General features: G+C 39.8%; 1 protein-coding gene across 4 annotated transcripts in view; it reads right to left on the reverse strand.

Moving 5' to 3' along the window:
- ACLY (ATP citrate lyase) overlaps window positions 1-18,115 on the reverse strand; it is a 62,250-nt gene that overhangs the window by 9,039 nt on the left and 35,096 nt on the right. For 3 of the 4 annotated variants that reach the window (XM_073683540.1, XM_073683539.1, XM_073683541.1), the window contains exons 6-21: window positions 16,977-17,056; window positions 16,734-16,864; window positions 14,175-14,293; window positions 11,197-11,333; window positions 10,549-10,610; window positions 10,336-10,453; window positions 9,555-9,709; window positions 7,633-7,723; window positions 5,790-5,819; window positions 3,734-3,875; window positions 2,868-3,036; window positions 2,668-2,772; window positions 2,353-2,549; window positions 2,170-2,251; window positions 1,947-2,057; window positions 247-374 (exon numbers count right to left, since the gene is read on the reverse strand). In XM_073683540.1, the coding sequence (XP_073539641.1) occupies window positions 247-374; window positions 1,947-2,057; window positions 2,170-2,251; window positions 2,353-2,549; window positions 2,668-2,772; window positions 2,868-3,036; window positions 3,734-3,875; window positions 5,790-5,819; window positions 7,633-7,723; window positions 9,555-9,709; window positions 10,336-10,453; window positions 10,549-10,610; window positions 11,197-11,333; window positions 14,175-14,293; window positions 16,734-16,864; window positions 16,977-17,056 (1,857 nt within the window). The remainder of the gene's footprint in view (window positions 1-246; window positions 375-1,946; window positions 2,058-2,169; window positions 2,252-2,352; window positions 2,550-2,667; window positions 2,773-2,867; window positions 3,037-3,733; window positions 3,876-5,789; window positions 5,820-7,632; window positions 7,724-9,554; window positions 9,710-10,335; window positions 10,454-10,548; window positions 10,611-11,196; window positions 11,334-14,174; window positions 14,294-16,733; window positions 16,865-16,976; window positions 17,057-18,115) is intronic. The other variant, XM_073683542.1, reaches the window with a different exon arrangement.

Consider the following 18,115-nt stretch of genomic DNA (forward strand, 5'->3'; position numbering starts at 1 on the left):
GTCTATTATGGGATAACCCCTTTAATGGAAGCCATATAGAACAGTAATGTGGCTCTAATAAAAACCTACATCTCAATCTGACAAATGCTCCGAGACATTCATAGTCCACCTAATAAATGTCACTTTTTCTCTGTCACAATACATACATATGAATAATCTTATATAAGAAAGCGCTACATTACATAAACTATGTAAAATTCAGAATTATATGTAATATGAAAAGTTCTAGTTTATTCTCGCACTTACTGAATTACATCACCCAGTTCATCAAAGCTCCGTGGCACAAACACTCCTGCTTCCTTCAAGGCCTGGTTTTTGGCAACTGCGGTTTCGGATGCCTGGTTGGCACAAGCTCCAGCATGCCCAAACTGTACCTGTGGGCCAGGAATATGGGTTGGTAAAAGTTTAGTGTTGACTGACCTCTATTCGCTAATTATACAGAAAACCGGAAGCTTTTTAAAAAAAAAGCATTCCCAACATGGATTGTAATGTTATATTTTACAGAAATATTGGTGCTGTGTGTTGTTGGAATTTGGAGTTTGTGACCAGTTATTACATGTTGTGAGAGAATAATTTTAGTAAGGCATAAGTCACACATCCAACATTCACAGTCCGAGCATAGATTGAGGGTGTCCGGACTCAAACTCAATAGCCTCATATCTGCTTATAAGGCAGCTGGTCCAGACATCAAGATCCATACTCTGATTGTAAGTGTCGGATGTGTAAAACTGGCTTGTTGTAATGCTGCCTAAAAGGCTTTTCCGCATAGTTTTTTTCACCTTGGTATTAAAATAATAAAATCAGACAGTACACACCCATCCCTGGGTCCATCTCTGGCTGCTCCGGTCGCTTTATACTAGTTGCAGTGGTGACATCACAACTACAGCACTCATCACTGCTGCAGCCAATCACAGAGTTCAATGGCTCATTTCAACGTTAGTGTAGCTGCTGAGCTCACTGATTGGCTGCAGCAGTAATAAGCGTTGTAGCTGAGATATTACCACTGCAATTATCATACAGAGACCAGAGTAGCGGTGGGAAGTTCGCACTGGGCCCAGAGAGATTGAGTACTAACAACAGATTTTATTATTTTATATAATAAAGGCCACATGTCTACGTGGAAAAAAACACCTTTACCATGTATAAAAAAATAGTTTGGTAAACCAGCATTGCTAGGATATATTAGATGCTGTGCTCTCAAAGTTATAGTGTGGTTATAAGAAAAATAAAATAATAAACTGCAATTTTAAAACAAAATAGGAGACTTGTCCAATTAGAGAATAAAGTATTAGCAGTATAATTGCATAGATCTGTTCAGCTTTCTTGTCAGATTCCAGAACATCTTGTGGTTCGGTGATCTGAACCTCTGTATCATCTCGGATGCCTGATTAAATATCGCGTCAGGTGACTTTCAGAATAAGTTGCTGTGTATGTACGTTAATAATCACACTTTCTGACCATTGTATGACTTGTATCATGCATTTTCATCAGTTTCCTCCCCAATATAGGAACTGGTCACTAGAAGCTGCAGCAGCTTCTCTATACGTGCCTCTGTCTCTCTCCAAGCGTTTCTCTCTCCCCTGTAAGATTTCTATATGCAGCAGCTGAAATCTGATCCCTCAGTGAAGACAGATCTTAATACAGATCGTCATATTTCAGAGTGAATTATTTGTGCAGGAGATGGGATTGCAAGAGTAGTAGTGACTTCTAAGTGAGGTAAGAGGCGTTTTTCTTTGAGAGCTTTTACGATGATTCTGATCTTCAATTGCTCTTTGATTTACGGAAAAAAATTAAATAATTAAATAGTCGATTAACTCTTGCACATAAGCATAATGCATATTTGAACAAATTTAGATTCATGCTAGTGGGTAAAGAATATAGATTAGTTAGATAAAAAAAAATAGATTACAGTAAAATTAAACCCATCATACATTTTCTGTCCATACCTCAGATGAGAACATGGTTGCACAGGTGCCTATACACCAGCATACAATGGGCTTGGTAAGTCTACCTTCTTTAACACCACGACAGATCTTATATTCCTCTGTGCCACCAATCTGAAACAAGAAAAACCATCAGCCAAGTTTCATTACAATTAAAGGATCAGAAGCTTTAGCCAAAAGGGAAAATTATAGTAGTAAACTATAGATTTATAGATAAAATTCCCACCTCTCCAAGTACCACAATCATTTTAACACCTTCAGTGTCTTGATAGCGGAGAACATGATCCATAAAAGTAGAACCAGGATATCTAACAGGAAAGAAATTACGTAGTTTGTGAAGACAGTTGTCTTGAATGGCTAACAAACAAACACTGTTGCATGTGATCTAAAGTGGTCCTGAAGTTCTTACCGGTCTCCACCAATGGCCACACCTTCATAAACACCATCTGTGGTTCTGGAGATGATGTTGTTAAGTTCATTAGACATACCCCCAGAGCGAGACACATAAGCAACACTCCCGGGACGGTAAAGTTTGGAGGCCAGGATGTTATCCAGCATTCCTCCAGTGTTCCCAATCTTGAAACAGCCAGGCTTGATGCCACCAACCTATACATTATAAGAACTTTATGTAAGAACCAGCACAAACCCATCATTCACAGTTTTCAGCAATTATATAACACCCTCCTCCCTCAAGGAAGATACCCATACTATAGGTAACTCTTACAGTTGCAGGTCCAATAATGGTGACCCCTTTTTCATCAGCCTTCTTGATCAGCCTCCTAGTTAAAGCTTCTGGAATTCCTTCAGCAATTATTGCAATGGTGCGGATCTATTAACAAGGGAAGACAACCCATAGTATTATTTATTTATTTACTTTTTATAGCTTTGTTAAACTCTATGCTGAGAAAACGTAAAAATAATAACCTGAGGATAATTCATCGTCTCCATGGTGCTGTCATAAGCAGATCTTAGGGAGGCGAAGTTGATAAGAACGTCCACTTCAGGATGCTTTCTCATAGCATCGGCCATGTTCTTAAAAACCGGAATGAGGATTTCTTTGTGTCCCCAATAGAACTTTTGCTTATGATCACCACTATTAAGAAAGTGAAATCCAATAAAAATGAGGTTTACTGGATAATTTAATTAACGACCCACACTTGTAGCCTAAAGCACTTATTTCGGTCAGTTTCATATTCCAGGTCTAGAATTAAATTGAATAAAGACCATAATACTAAAAATGATCAAATGTAGAAAATATAATATAATCTAATATATATAATTGTCTTATCCCATCTGTCTGTCTGTCTGTCTGTCCAGGAAATCCCACGTTGCTGATTGGTCCGGCCGCGGCCAATCAGCGACGCGGGATTTCAGAAAAAGATGGCGGCCGTTAGCGGCTCATCTGCGGGACGGAGGTCAGCGGCGATGGAGCCGGGAGATGTGCGGCGCTAGCCGCTCATCTCCCCGCTGCTGACAGCACAAGTACCCCGACTGGCGGCGCCGCTGACCTCCCGACGGCAAGTGTGAAGGGAGGGACGGCACCGCTGCCCGGTCCTCAGTAATAAGGCGGCCGCGACCAATCAGCGGGATTGGCGCCAAATTTAAACACCGCTCTGCTGATTGCGCCTGGTCGGCCGCACACATGTTCTAGAATACCCGATGCGTTAGAATCGGGCCACCATCTAGTAGATATCTATCTATCTATCTATCTATCTAATTTATTTTATTTTTTTATTTTACGAATTTCCAACGTACAGAAATTTTTAAAGTGCCAAGATTAGCAGACTTACGTGAAAGGGTAGACCATTGCTGAAACCGACGGTTCAGAACGGGAACATATATAGTCGAAATCCAGCATGCCCTGAACTGCCCGGGTCTGCATGCCCCACACAATAGCTTTGGTATGGCGGCTGAACAGCGTAGTTGCCTTAGCTGCAAAAAAAACATGGACGTGACTTAGCCGGTATGCAAAACAGTGAAAATTGAACAAGCTATGAATCCAAGCAGAGAGGTGGCATAGGGCAAGGAACATACAGCAAGTCATAGGGAGCACACACCGGATGACCTGCACACATCTGTGGAGTCTTATGCCATCTACACCTTAGTTTTTATAATAGTCATCTATTCACAAAACTCGTAATATGATTTGCATTTTGTTAAATTCAACTTTGGAACAGTATTTAGCCAATTACAGGCACTGCTGAATTTCATGAGCATATATGTCAACCTTTGTGAAGAAGTTCTTAGAATTCATGCTTCTAATGCATTTAAGTTTAATTTCTAACTCGTGACTTGAAAAATGATAAATCTGCAAATCATATTATACATCTGGGAACATAAATAGAAAACAAAGTTGGAAATAAGCTACAGGATGAGTGTCCCAGAGCTCCGAGCTGCAGCTTTGGAGATACTTAATGTACAAGTCAGGGACAAAAACCACCATCAAAGCCAACAAGTCACACAAACCAGCACATTATCGCTAGGCCACATTACTAGGGTTGGAGTGGTACTAATGGTCTCCACTTCAGAGTTGTCACTACAGACATGAGCCATCTCACCATTTTGATGGTTACAATAAAATCTAGAAAAACACATTTTATCCATCTTTTTTCATCAATTAAAATATGAATCTCATCCATGAATGATGCCACACACTCTTAACTAGTCACATACATTGGAATAAAGTCGGCAGAGCGGGGTCAGCTAAAGATCTAGTGTGTATGGCAGGGATGTCAAATTTAAACACACAGAGGGCCAAAATGAAAAACATGGACAAAGTCGCGAGCCAACCAGTATACACTACAATGGGCCCCACATAGCCCTCCATACACTACAATGGGCCCCACATAGTCCTCCTTAAAAAATAACGGGCCCCATATAGGGGTGGCAGTTCTGGTGTCGGGGGCCAAATATAACCACCCTGAGGGCCCACGGACTGGAGTTTGACATGTGTGGTGTATGGTGCCCTCCTGAATCGTCCCAGTTGTCGGGGAAGAGAAGAATTGGACAGATCAATTTCAACATGCCTGATCCTTTTTTGTTTTACAGGACATAAGCTGCCCCCCAAGGTGTCTTAATAACTACAAACACAAGTTTGCACTGAAGGTTTGTAGAGTATTGTACAGGAAATCATGCCAATAGATGTAACTTGTGTTGCTCTTAAAGGAGTTCTCAACATCAATTTTCTGAAGGCTCTCCTGCCTCCTTGTGCACTCCAGTGCTGCAAGCAGAGGCAGCTTTGCATTTGCAGCATCAGAGGGGCGCGGAAGACTGAAGCTGGCCGGATCCATCCAGTTTCAGAGCATCGATTACAAGCTCCATTGTAAAGAGCTTGTAAACACTGCCCATGTTTGGTCACCGTTGATAGACCACAGCAGTGGTTGGAAACCTAGATAACAAGTAGTAAGGTTTCAAATTAAGAATCCCTCCTGTTCTTGAGAAAGGAGAAGATTTTTAATAAAAAGTAATTTGCAAACTTGCAGGTTTTCACAAGAATGTGAACTATTTATCAAGATGAGAATAATCCTTTAACCTTGTAAAAGAGGATCCTGTTTTTCTAGCTAAGCAAAAGGAGTAGCATAGTTCTATATACACACACACCCCAACCATGTAAAAAATACAAAGCAAAACAAAAAACACTATGCATGAACAACCCTAACGACTGTGCTGAAGAACCAGCTTCTTGGAGGGAGCAATGAATGCACTTATTTACACACAACAATGGATTGCCTTGATTTTGAGTCATGTTTTTCAAAAAAGGAATAGATGAAAGGGGAGGGCAGCAGAATACACACACTGCAGACTGAGACAGTACAGCCAACACCCAGCTCTCAGCTGCCAGCCTACCTTTAACTGGTCCATGTACAGCCGATGTATCTGTTAAAATGAGAAAGTTAGGGAGCATGCCCATAATGGCTGCTTAAAGAGAATGTGAGGTTTAACAAAACCCATTCTATGCATTCACCAATACTAGATGTGACTATGGTCATCTATAGACTAGAACCATCCAGAGTCGCTAATAAAGCAAGTGAAGGTTCTGCAACCTTCTTGTATACTTTCAATTGCTTCCTATTTTCCATATTGGTGCTTGTAGTCACTGAATAGAAGCATTCTTGTTAACATTCAAAGGCCAAAAAAACAGTACAGACATTGAGCAGTATCCACAAAGGTGCCTTGCTTGCTAAAGATACTGTGTCGGCACAAAATGACTGTTCAAACTAAGCACAGGCTACAGTGCATCCTTGGCGTGGTCGAGCAGTTCAGTGCACCTTTCCACCTATCTTCACCCCTCTCCAACTTAAGTAAAGCCAGAAGCGTGAATCAAGATAGAGTAAGTCTGAGATAAAAGGAAAACAAGTAGGTGGGAAGGTTCACTTAACCGTCTGTCCATGCCAAGGGTGCATTTAATGTTGGTGCTTGGTTTGAACAGTCATTCTGTGCTGACAGACATCTCTACATCTGTAGAAGAAATCTCTTCTAAAAGCCCCATACAGCAAGCAAATATTATGAAAATGACCTGGAAATGAAACATCTGAAAATTGCAGAACTTTTCCTTATGCACAGAATACATTTTATGTATATTAGTATCCTTAAACTCCCCATATTCCATGGAATATATATTGCTACCCTCTAGCCAATAATTACCATTATGCCAGTATTGTATAGCATTTTAAATGGTAGCAAGTGTGAACATAGCCTTAAGAAAATTTCAAGAGGATTTCACTCCCCTGCTCACAGATTGCTTCAGTAAATGGGATCTTTTAAAGGGGCTTTCAAATTGAATACACCATCTTAGACCTAATTCAGCAGTCAATGTTTCCCATACGTGGGTATGCGTTCTATGGAGCCATTAACGTCAGTGTTTTTGTTTTTTTTCGCTATAGCACCAGACCACCAATCGTCATATGATGTCCAAGTATGCAGGTACGCCAGTAACAGAACAACCCCCAGCCCTCAATATATTCCAAATAATGAGTAGGAAGGCAACAGCATCCAATGTACAAAAATTGCTTTTATTTTATTTTTCCATCACAAATACAAGGATATGACAATGTTCCAACCCCAAAGAATGGATGGGTCTTTGTCAAGCCATAATAGTAGAGCAGTGCATAGTCCACGTACCCCTAAACACCAATGGCACTTTGAATGCTGTTGCTATCTCTTCTCAGTATTTGGAGTGTTATTTTTAACTGAATAGGTCAGTAAAAGCTCAACCATCACACTGATGGCATTCTAGTTGCGTTACAGCACTGACCGTTTTTCTCTTACTGAGGACTAGGAGGTTTTTTTTTTTTATTTATTTTTTTTTGCGTACAAGAAAAACTGACAGGGAACACTCATCACGGATAAAAATATGATCCAAACTACTGCTGAAAAAAAAACAAAAAAACAAAAAAAAAAAAACACGAAGTCTGAATGAGGACTTAAACATTTAGTTTTGCAGTTCATCATGATCTTATGTTGATTTAAAAAATGATTCTTTGTAACAATCTTCAATAATGGCAAAAGACCTGGTGAGGAAAAAAAAAGTTTTGGGTTTTGAGAAACTATTCTGGCCTAGGGAATAGGAGAAGTGTGACCACTGACCCTACACTTCAGTTATTTACCACTTCATTAAGTGTTCTTGTACGCCACACGTATATGATAAGAGATACTTAAAGGGTGCAGAGAGAATAAAATAATAATTTACCGCTGGGTATGGTCTGCTTGGACTTTTTTGCTGGAGTGATCTCATCCTGACGCGATTCTGAGAAAGATGCTGTTCTGCTGGGTGCAGGAGTCTGTGGAAAAGTAAATCATGAAAAACTATTGCAGTAACTATAAAGCCCTATATAGAAGCCTCAAAACTATTTGAAAACCACCCCAATATTATATGCTGTGTGTTGTATGAACACTACTAGGACAACCCCTACTCCATTCTTATATTCCCCTGTGTAAAATAAAAACAGCCTATACTCCCCTCCGGGGCTTGCGTGACGTAATGTCACATGAGCCCCATCAGCCAATCAACAGGTGCTTCATTCGCACAAAACTGACAACCGGAAGAAGTGAGAGCTGCAGATGCTCTCGGACTTCCTCTGGATATCAGTTATATTCAAAGGAAGTGAAAATGAAGCAGCCCAATAGCAGCTGCTGATTGGCTGCAGGGCTTATGTTACATTACGTCACGCAAACCCCAGAGGTGAGTATGGGCTGTTTTTATTTTACACACGGGAATATATCAATTGGGAAGGAATCATTCAAGTAGTGGACAACCCGTTCAAGTTAGAAAGAGTAATTAATAAGGGGGATCATCTGATTTATAATACCCATTCTCATATAACCCATTATGAAATTCTGAGTTAAAATGAGTATTCCCATCTCCAAGATCCTATCTCAATATGTAGTAGGAATAATAATAATAATATTATTATTATTATTATTATTATTATTATTATTATTATTATTAATAATAATAATAATAATAATAATAATAATAATAATAATAATATTAGCAGATACCTCCAATTAGAAATGTAGTATAGTGCTTCTGATTCGCTATGTCGGTTACCCCATGTGCAGGACACTGCATTAACTTAGGTATCCATGGTTACGACCACTGTCACTATAAGAGTGGTCGTAACCATGGATACCAAAGCTAAAGCTACTGCAGTGCCCTGCACATGGGGTAGGCGACATAGCAAATCATAAGAACTATACTACATTTCTAATTGGAGGCATTTGCGAATATTAATATTACACCTACTACATATTGGGATAGGATCTTGGAGATGGGAAAACACCTTTAATGGTTGGATGAAGTCCTCTATTCAATATCCCCTCTCCTTCGCATTACCTCATCTCTGGAGTACCTATCCAGTCCTGAATTACACAGAAAACATTGATTGTGCTAAATTCTCCTTGTGGTTGCACTGCATGAAAAACTTAACAGGGTTATCTGGGACTTTGGGGATTCTTTATTCATGGGGTAAAAAGTTCCGGCAGGTAGTTGCCAACTTCCTACCTGTTTTGCCCTACAACAATTTTTCCCAATTCAGGCGATGACTCTCCCGCTTCCTTTGACCTCACATCAACAGTACAGTGCTTTATTTCAGGGCTGCTCTTTCGAAGGGGCATCACTGCTGAGGTCATGCTAATTGACAGCGGCTGCCCGCAGTTAGGCAGTGGGGAGCAGACTGTCAATCAGCATGACATCAACATTAACGTCCGGTGGACAGAGCGGAGCATAAGAGAAGAAGCTGCTTTGTCAACGTGACTTCACAGGAAGCAGGAAAATTGCTAGTAGGAGCAGTCTGTGACCGTTCTGAGCCAGAAGAGATAGTCGTCGGGCAGAACAGGTAGGTAATTTAGAATTACCTTCCGGTAAGTTCTTAGACCCATACAAAAATTAAAAAAAAAGTCCCGGATAAGTCCTTTAACACATATATATTTAGTGTTTATTTAAAATTCTGAGTGCTAAATGACCCCACCCCCTTGCTGGCCAGTGCATTTTGATCTTACAACCAAGCTTCCCTCGGATCAGTACTTTTTTTGTACAACCCCATATTTTAATTTACTGTCCCAGCCTGTTTCCATGTAAAATTCTAAAAGATTAGAATATTTCTGACTTACTGAGGAGCTGCCACTGGCATTCAGCAGGAAATTAGCAGTGTGAGCGGCAGTAGGAGGCTGGTTTGGAATTGGTCTGTGGCCCAGGGCCATACCCACAATGGCTGTCATATGAGTTTCGGTACCAAACACGTGAATTGGAATTCCAGTGGTTTTACCTTTATAAGAAAAACAGGGCAAGCAGAGGCATTTACTTTTAATTTAAAAAAAAAATTACATAGATCTTTGTAAGGTTATGAGCACACAAGGTCTTTTTCAGACGGATTTCGCCTGGAAGCCACCTGAAAAAGTGACGCAAAACTGGCACAAAAAAAATTAACATGGTGCACAACAATGTAAAAACGATGTTGCTGTGCTCTATATTCCATCTTTTGCTACTTCCTATAAAAGAAATAGCATGTTCACTCTTTGGGTGGCTTCCATTATAGTGGAAAGCACAGAGAAAAAAAACACAGCAAAGTCACAGCAAAAAAACCACAGCAAAGCTGGCAGCGAAACGACTGCCAAGACCACTGGGTGTTCTCCATAAAGTGGCTTTGCCGAGAAAAACTCTGTAGCAGTTTTGCTGGAAAAACAGTGTTGTGTGCATATAGTCTAAGATTATCCTTACACAATCAGTTTAGATTACGATCCAGTGATGTTACATCTGAATACATTACTTGGTATAAGAACATGGGAACTGAACATTACAATGTAGGCTATACATTTAGTCTTGAAGCCAAGGTCTCAGGGATAGCACTGTATAGGCAAAATGTTTTTTTCTTGCCTTCATTCTTTTACTCACCTACTTCACCCATAACACGAAGTCCCTCCTGATAATTTGGCCCACCTCGTCTCACAAATATTGTAACTTCATGTTCCTTCAATGGTCCCTGAAAGTCTTTAATAGCTCGAACAATACCCTGGGGTCAAGGAAATGACAAAGGTGCAAAAAGCCTGATCAAGATGAATCCAACATGTTTCTCTTCTGTAAATTTATGACCATCTGACAACTCACCTTGAAAGTTGCAGCAACATTGGTGAAATTTGCAATACTGCCGCCAATTATAAGGATTTTGCCTTTAAAAAAAAATGTATATTATACACAGTTACAATAAATGCTTTCTCAAACCTACTACCAAATTCTAAAATGGGATAACTTGCTGATCGCTGGGGTTCGGACCACTGGGATTCCCAGAGATCCCAAGAAGGGGGCCCTGGGACCTGAGAAGGGGGCTCTGCTGCCCATCTTGAATGCAGTAGAGGTGCACATGCTCAGCCTGTGCTACGTTCATGGTCTCTGAGACTGCTGGAAATAACTGAGGGAGTACTTGGCAATCCCAAAGACAAAGTAATAGGTGGCAGAGCTTGCCCAGTTTTGCTCCATTCAGGAAGGGGCTTCAGAGCCCGGATCTTAGGATCGTTGAAAATCCCAGCGGTTGGACCCCCAAATCAGCATAAATATTTTTTGGGGGGGGGGAATAATAAGAAGATGATGTTGTGAGTCTTCTAGCACAACAACTGTTTAAATAAATTTACACTAAAGGATATCTTAAGCATATCTTATACTTTTTTCAGGTTCTCTAATGTAAGAATATGTAGATACCATGGTACAAGTAAACAAACAAGATGGATCTTTTAATGGATACGTTAGAAGGTCTCTTACCATCAAGATGTTTTTCTCTAGTCATAAGAGAAAGGATGGTCTTGGCGTAGTCGTAGGTCTGTTGCTCGCTTGGGGCTCCAGAATACTCCCCATAGTTGGCTAGCTCATCCACCCCACCCAAGTCACAGATGGTGTCACTAGTAGGCAAAGTAAATGAAGTGAATGCTAAATGTGACATCGTAAACAACGTGAACTTGCCAGACTTAGTTTAACATTCAAGTACAAAAAACAACAACAAGATGGCATCAAATTAAACAACTTAAGGTTTTAAAAAAGGTCTAGACCACACTAGCTGCTCATCCTTGGATGAAGACGGATTTCCCATACAGGCTGACGTGTATAAAATCATACTTGAGGTTGAAAAAAAAAAAAAACATTCGTTTTTACTAAGCTCAATCTATAATCCTTCCAAGGAGAAATAATCCCCAATTTTAAATATACCAGTAGAGTAAATTCCTGGATCAGTGCCCCATCTGCAGAAACCTAGTACCAATAACATGGAAAATTATAAATGGCAAGAAATACATCAAGGCCATTTTGACCTTGATGAATGAATCAATCTTTAAACTGTTATGTTACAAGATATGGATTCTTTCATGTAAGGGCAGTGAGACTATACACATCTATTATAATCAGGGCTGTGGAGTTGATAAGCTAAACCTCAGACTCAATTTCCATGACTCCCTCATACATGGCTCATGTTTAATTGATAAATTTACTGTAGCACAGATTCATCTCAGCTAAAAGTCTAGACCCTTAGATCAGGGATAGGACAGACATTTATAGGACATTTCATAACTTTCCCAAATTCTTATGGAAAAATATTCAGCACATACTGCATTGAACTACTGTACCCAATTTATTATATATTTTAGGAGTTGGAGTCGGTCCATTTTATACCGACTCCACAACCCTGATTATAACAGTAAAACGCCCTTTTCTTTAGAAGTAGAGGATTTCCCCTTTTCATGGTGAATGGACTAGGTGTAAAAAGATCATCTGAAAAATCTTTGTACTCCATAAGTGAATACCCTCATGTTTGATTAAATACTGTAATCCACTCATTCCCTAAAATTACCTTGGTACCCCTCTTTCATACTTACTCCAGTTTAAATATATTTCCATTGTAAAATGTGTCCAAAATTGTACTAAATATTCTGTGTTCTACAACTAGTGATTTGTATAAAGGCAGAACTGTTTTAGTCAAGAGCAAATAAGCCTCTTTTTATGCAACCCAGGATTTTCTTTGGCTTGATAGCAGCTGCCTGACACTGGTTAGAAAAGTAAAGCTTACCATTTAACAACGTCTTTAAACCTTTTTCCGTGGCAGTTTCACCTAATGTTTAAAGTTGTGTAAAGGATGGAGGTAATAACATTCATTAATATCATAGGCCCAGGCTTAGCCTTACTATTGGATGATGATGACCAATACCCTCAGTACAGCTGAGGCATTGATATTTGCAGCTGACAAATGTTCTCAGATAAATTTTTATTGTCAATGGAGATATATTAAATCATTGCTCGTAGGTCTCTTAGGAGACAAGTAATTCAATAAGAGGAGTAGACCATGTCGTACTCACTACTGTAATGACACAGCACATACAGTCGGTTTTGGCTTTTGGCCATGACAATTTTGGTTTTCACAAAAAGTTTGTGTGCTTCAACTTTTATAGTGCCAATTTGAATTAACTTTAGATTGCAATTCATCTGATCACTGTTCTTAAACAGAAAATAAACTCCTTACCATATCTTAAAATGGCAAAAACCTCATTTGCACTGAAATTCAGTTCTACCACAAAATGATGTGCTTACATAATTTCAGTGTTGCTCTTGATATCAGAGAAGAAAGCGATAACGAGTACAAGGTGGCTGATTGAAAGAATTATATCAGCATGACAGAGTTGTAAGAGAAGACTGGTTGATGTAAAAGGGGGCTGATGCTTGAATTAATGGTCTTGTTCTATTGACCATGGTTACCTCCAAGGAAACATGTGCAGTCATCATTGCATCAAAAGGGCTTTACAGGCAACAACATTGCTGCTTGTAAGATTTTCCATAGAGCAACCATTTATTGGACCATCAAGAACTTCAAAGAAAGGTTTATTTGCTGTGAAGAAGGCTTCAGGGTGTTCAAGAAAGTCCATCAAGTGCCAGGACCGTGTCTTAAAGAGGATTCAGTTATGGGATCAATTCAACACCAGTGCAAAGCTTCCGCTGGAATGGCAGCAAGCAGGTGTAAGTACATCGCCTCACACAGTGAAGTGAAGGCTTTGGAGGCTGCCATGGTGTCAAGAAGGCCAACAAAGAAGCCACTTCTGTCCCCAAAAAAAAAAAAAAAAAAAAACATCAAAAGACAGACTGGCATTCTGTAGAATTACAGGAGATTTTACTACAGAGGACTGAAGTAAAGTTATTTTTTCTGATGAAGACCCGTTCCAACTCTTTGGGACATCTGGAAGAATGATTGTCCGAGAAGAAAAGTGTTAACGCTACCATAAGTTCTGTGTCATTCCAACAGTAAAACAGACCAAGACCATTCATATTTGGGAAAAAGCCAGTGGACAAACAAAAACACAGGAATTGTGAAAAACTCCAAGCACTGACTAGGCAAAATGGGGGTGCCATCAGTCAGGATTTGGCCCAGAAGTTGATACCCAGCATGCTAGGCTGAATTGCACAAGTCCTGAAAAATAGGTTAGGGCTACACGGCATCAAATATTCCGTAGGCAAAGTCGTTGTGTAGCCATCCCGTAAAGGACAACACTCTAGATATTCAATTTTTTCATAAATGTGATGTATTGGGCAATAAAAGTTAAAAAAAAACAAAAAAAAAAACACACAACTTAAGAAATGTGTATAATTTCACTTCAGTAACCATAGAAACAACAAAAGCAGCAAAACATAAAAGTAAAAGATGTGGTTGGTTGATTAATCCTTGCATTATGTTCCTATAATTGATCAGATTAATGCCTGCTTACCTGTATACAACAGAGGCGCCTCCACCAGCGACCATAGTCCAGATCCTGCCACGTGGGTTCAAAATGGTAAGTTTTAGACTTGCTCCACTCTTGGCATCCAAGTCAGCAATATAGGCTTCCTGATATAAAAAGGAATAGTTTCAGAAATGTACATAAAACATAGATAAAATGAATTTTTACATCAAACTCATGTAATAATAGTTATATAGTATCAGTAATCAGGTCATCAATGTCTGATAATTGCACCACTGCGCCTCATCTCCAGAACGGTGGTTTCCCAGACCCTAGTCCCACCTGGTGAGCTTTGCTCCAGTCATTGCATACAGGTACACACTGATTATGTGTGTGGCTCAGTCCATTAATTTCTGTGAGTCACAAAAAAAAGTTGAGCACGCAGGTGGCACGGGGACCAGAACAGTGGTGGAATGCACCAGATTTATCACAGTTGATAGATCTGGCGTACTTTAAAAAAAAAAAAACATTCAGCAAGATTTTGATGTACGTTGTCAGACATTAGGACATACCATCTTCTTATTGGGCAAGATCCAGATATTGTCTAAAAAACAGACAGTAAGTATGACGCAAGTCATGACAGACAGTTTTTTGGTGCAAATTACGCCATGAGTCTGGACATATTCAAGGGTATGGGCACACGTTGAGTATTTGGAAGCAGAAATTTCTGCAACGAGGGACAAGATCTTGTATTTATTTCTCTGTTTATGTTTTTCAGGTTTCCATTTGTGGATTATGTCGGATCTGCATGGGGACACTCTTTTTTAATAAAGTGGTTTGATACTTACAGTTTATATATATGTTACTACTTTTGCAGCAATTTGTTTTTTGGGAGGGTGGGTGCAACTTTTTATTTCATCTTTTTGAGAGTAGCGGTAGACAAGAAAAGCAATTCTGGCAATATGTTACGAACGCAGTGAAATATGTGTGGGTTTCATACAGGTTTGGGTTTTTGGTTTTATTTCTCAAGTAAATCATTATTACCGTTTTGTTTTTTGTACACAATACTCACTAGTCTCACAAGGGAACTTGAACATCCAATCCTTTAAATGCATTAATAATGCACTGTACAACTTATGATGTTGCACATTATCTAACCTGTCAGCGTTTTATTCAGGAGTTGATAGGATGCTGTATATGACAGAAACAAGAGGCCATTGTTAAAGCTCTGGCAACCATGGCAACTCATCGGGACACAGCGATTGCTCTGCGAGTGTCGATGGGCAGACAGGAGGGAGCGATTTGTCTATGTCAAAGCCCTTACATGCGCAGTCAACGTGACAGTGGCATGTAAATAGTTAAATAGCTGGGATCACTCATAGCTGCGATCCTGCAAAGTACCTGTGCTTGTTCCATCCCCGCGCCGTACATGTATGGCATGGTGCCGTAAACAACTCTTCACCAAGACATCCACGTTCACGGTGAGGCGCATGAGGAGATTAAATGCTCCTCTCCTTTTTATATATTCTGAACCAATAGAATCCCTTTCAGGTCTGGGTTAAAGGCTATGGACACCTTTGACAATGAAAATGTTTTGTTTTGTTTTTTTTATTAAATATGTGTCAGTGGCTATCTTTAGATAATAAAATTGCACTAAGTTTCCGTCTGCAATCTGCATTTAGATTTCCTGACATGCAGTTTGCAGTCTAATACAAGTTTTAGATTTTAGTACGAGTGTCTCTCCTAGTAATATAGGCTGGATGTGAGGACTATGGGTGTGTGCAGGTTTCTGGTGTCTTCAATAGCAGTTGATTAGCACAGCTTCTATCCTGCACTTCACTTATTTCCTCCTTTTCTATAGCTTGTTTTTCCTGCCCTGAGACTGGAGATCCTCACACCTCACTCCATGGAGTGCAGATCTGTTTACAACCCCCCTACCCTTAAGTTATTGACATAGGGAACAGAGGGGAAGAGCAAAGGGAGATCAGATGGATTTTGTAACGGCACTCAACTAGATGAATATGTTGCAGCATTGAATCACCTTGAGGCAACCTTGAGGAGACACATCCCTCTAGGGAGAGGCACTGTTAAGACTGATTTATTAAAACAAGAAAATTGAGTTAGGCTGGTATGGTGGGGGCTTGAGATACGAAGGCCTTGGCATCCATACAGAATCTCAAGCTAATGGAATGACTGCAGGGACATCATTTGTAATTCATAAAATGCCTTTATTACTCAGGCCGAGCATTTGCTTCCTGCTGTATGCAACGGTGATGACAAAAGGAATAACATTTTACTGAAAATTTATGGGCACAAAGAGTACACCCTTTTCCAGTTCTTGTAGAACTTGTTCTCAGCCAAGTAGCATTCTCTTTTTCTTTATTTTTTGCAGTGAACACAGAAAAGTGAACACACAGCCTTCCATAAAGGGTTTTAATATATTGATTTCTACATTTCATTTTGTACGACGTTATCTCCTTCTACACCATAAATCAGTTGATAAATCAAAAATCTCTGACCAGCAATTTATCTATTCTCAAACAAACAAAATGGAAATTACATTATGAGGTGCACACACGTTTAAGGAGTTTCCATTTGGATTCTTACCTCTGGATAAGCTTCTCTCCCAAAGGGTGGAGGAAAGTCCACATCTCCCCATTTAGCTTTGCAGACATAGTCAGCAGTGGCATCAATCTTAGCTGCCATGTCCAACACATATACGCCAGCCTTAGTGACAACTGGAAAGTGGAAATGTAGAAATAAACTGAAATGAGTATGATCATTTTGGCTTCATAGACTAAACCAAGCAGACAACTAGCAACGGACATTTAGCTCAAAGACTTGACTTACCTAAAGGATTGATCTCTAGATAAGTGAAGTAAAGGTCATCATACAAGTTAAAAAGTCCAGCAATAAAGCTTGCAAGGATCCTGTAGTGTAGAACAGAGAAGACATTTAAGCTAGACAAACAGAATTAGCTAATTTAGACCAGCCAATTAAGGTCATTAAAAGGCATTGTCCGGCCTTAGACTACAAGTCTGCAGTCAATCTATGTGACTTCATCAAAATGACTGACTACAGACTTGTGAATCCTCACATCACGCGCTGTGAGGTTTCTCGGGTGTCGATGCCTGGTGCGTGACCACAGTGATTTGCATATATGAGGTCTCGTGCCGACTAGACGTGCTCGGTCTCACTTAATGCAAGTGTATTGAGTGAAGCCAGACACAAGTCTAGTTGGAATGTGGTTGGAAGTATGCAAACTGCATACTTGAAGCCACATGACTGCCCGTTCCATGCGCCGGAGAATCCTCAAAGCGCATAGTGCATGCAACATGAGGATTCACAAATCTGCAGTCACATAGAGTGACTATAGACTTGTAGCGCAAGGCCGGACAACCCCTTGAAACAACCTCCAATCGGCTATTGACACAGGCAGACAAAATAGTGATGGGGACAGAACGGTTGTTAATACAATCCGTATCCTGTTACTGGCAGCACATCTCCTGTTTACCTGCAACGATTTGCTGCCAATAACGATGGTTTTTATTTATGCTGGCATAATAATCGTACCTGACGACCAGATAATTACTGGCTTATTTTTTATTGTTTTTAATTGGGAACGAGCACATCTATGTATGCTCATTCATTCAGGTATTGGCTCATATAAATGGGCCAGAACACATTAAAAAAAATTAGCACATTTACAATTAGTTTAGAGCCAGTGAAACATACTGAAAGTATCGCTGTTGTGACAAGGAATAACACAATTTCTAGCCATTATATGACTGGTTTACTGCATTTTCCAATTTTTCATACATGTCTAATTTTAAGTTGACCTAGAATTCGTAGGTAGAGACTAGCTTCTTTGAGGTCTACCATTGTTCACACACAGAAGAGATCTGAAGCACGCTCTTAGAAGCAGAAGCAGTATGAAGGACTTTGTACAACAGCACTGAGCAGTGTTCCTGTGAATACAGCACTGAGGT

This window comes from Phyllobates terribilis, unplaced genomic scaffold (genome assembly GCF_046119375.1).
Source record: "Phyllobates terribilis strain yellow unplaced genomic scaffold, ASM4611937v1 Scaffold_5__5_contigs__length_657084704, whole genome shotgun sequence".
Taxonomy (NCBI): Eukaryota; Metazoa; Chordata; class Amphibia; order Anura; family Dendrobatidae; genus Phyllobates; species Phyllobates terribilis.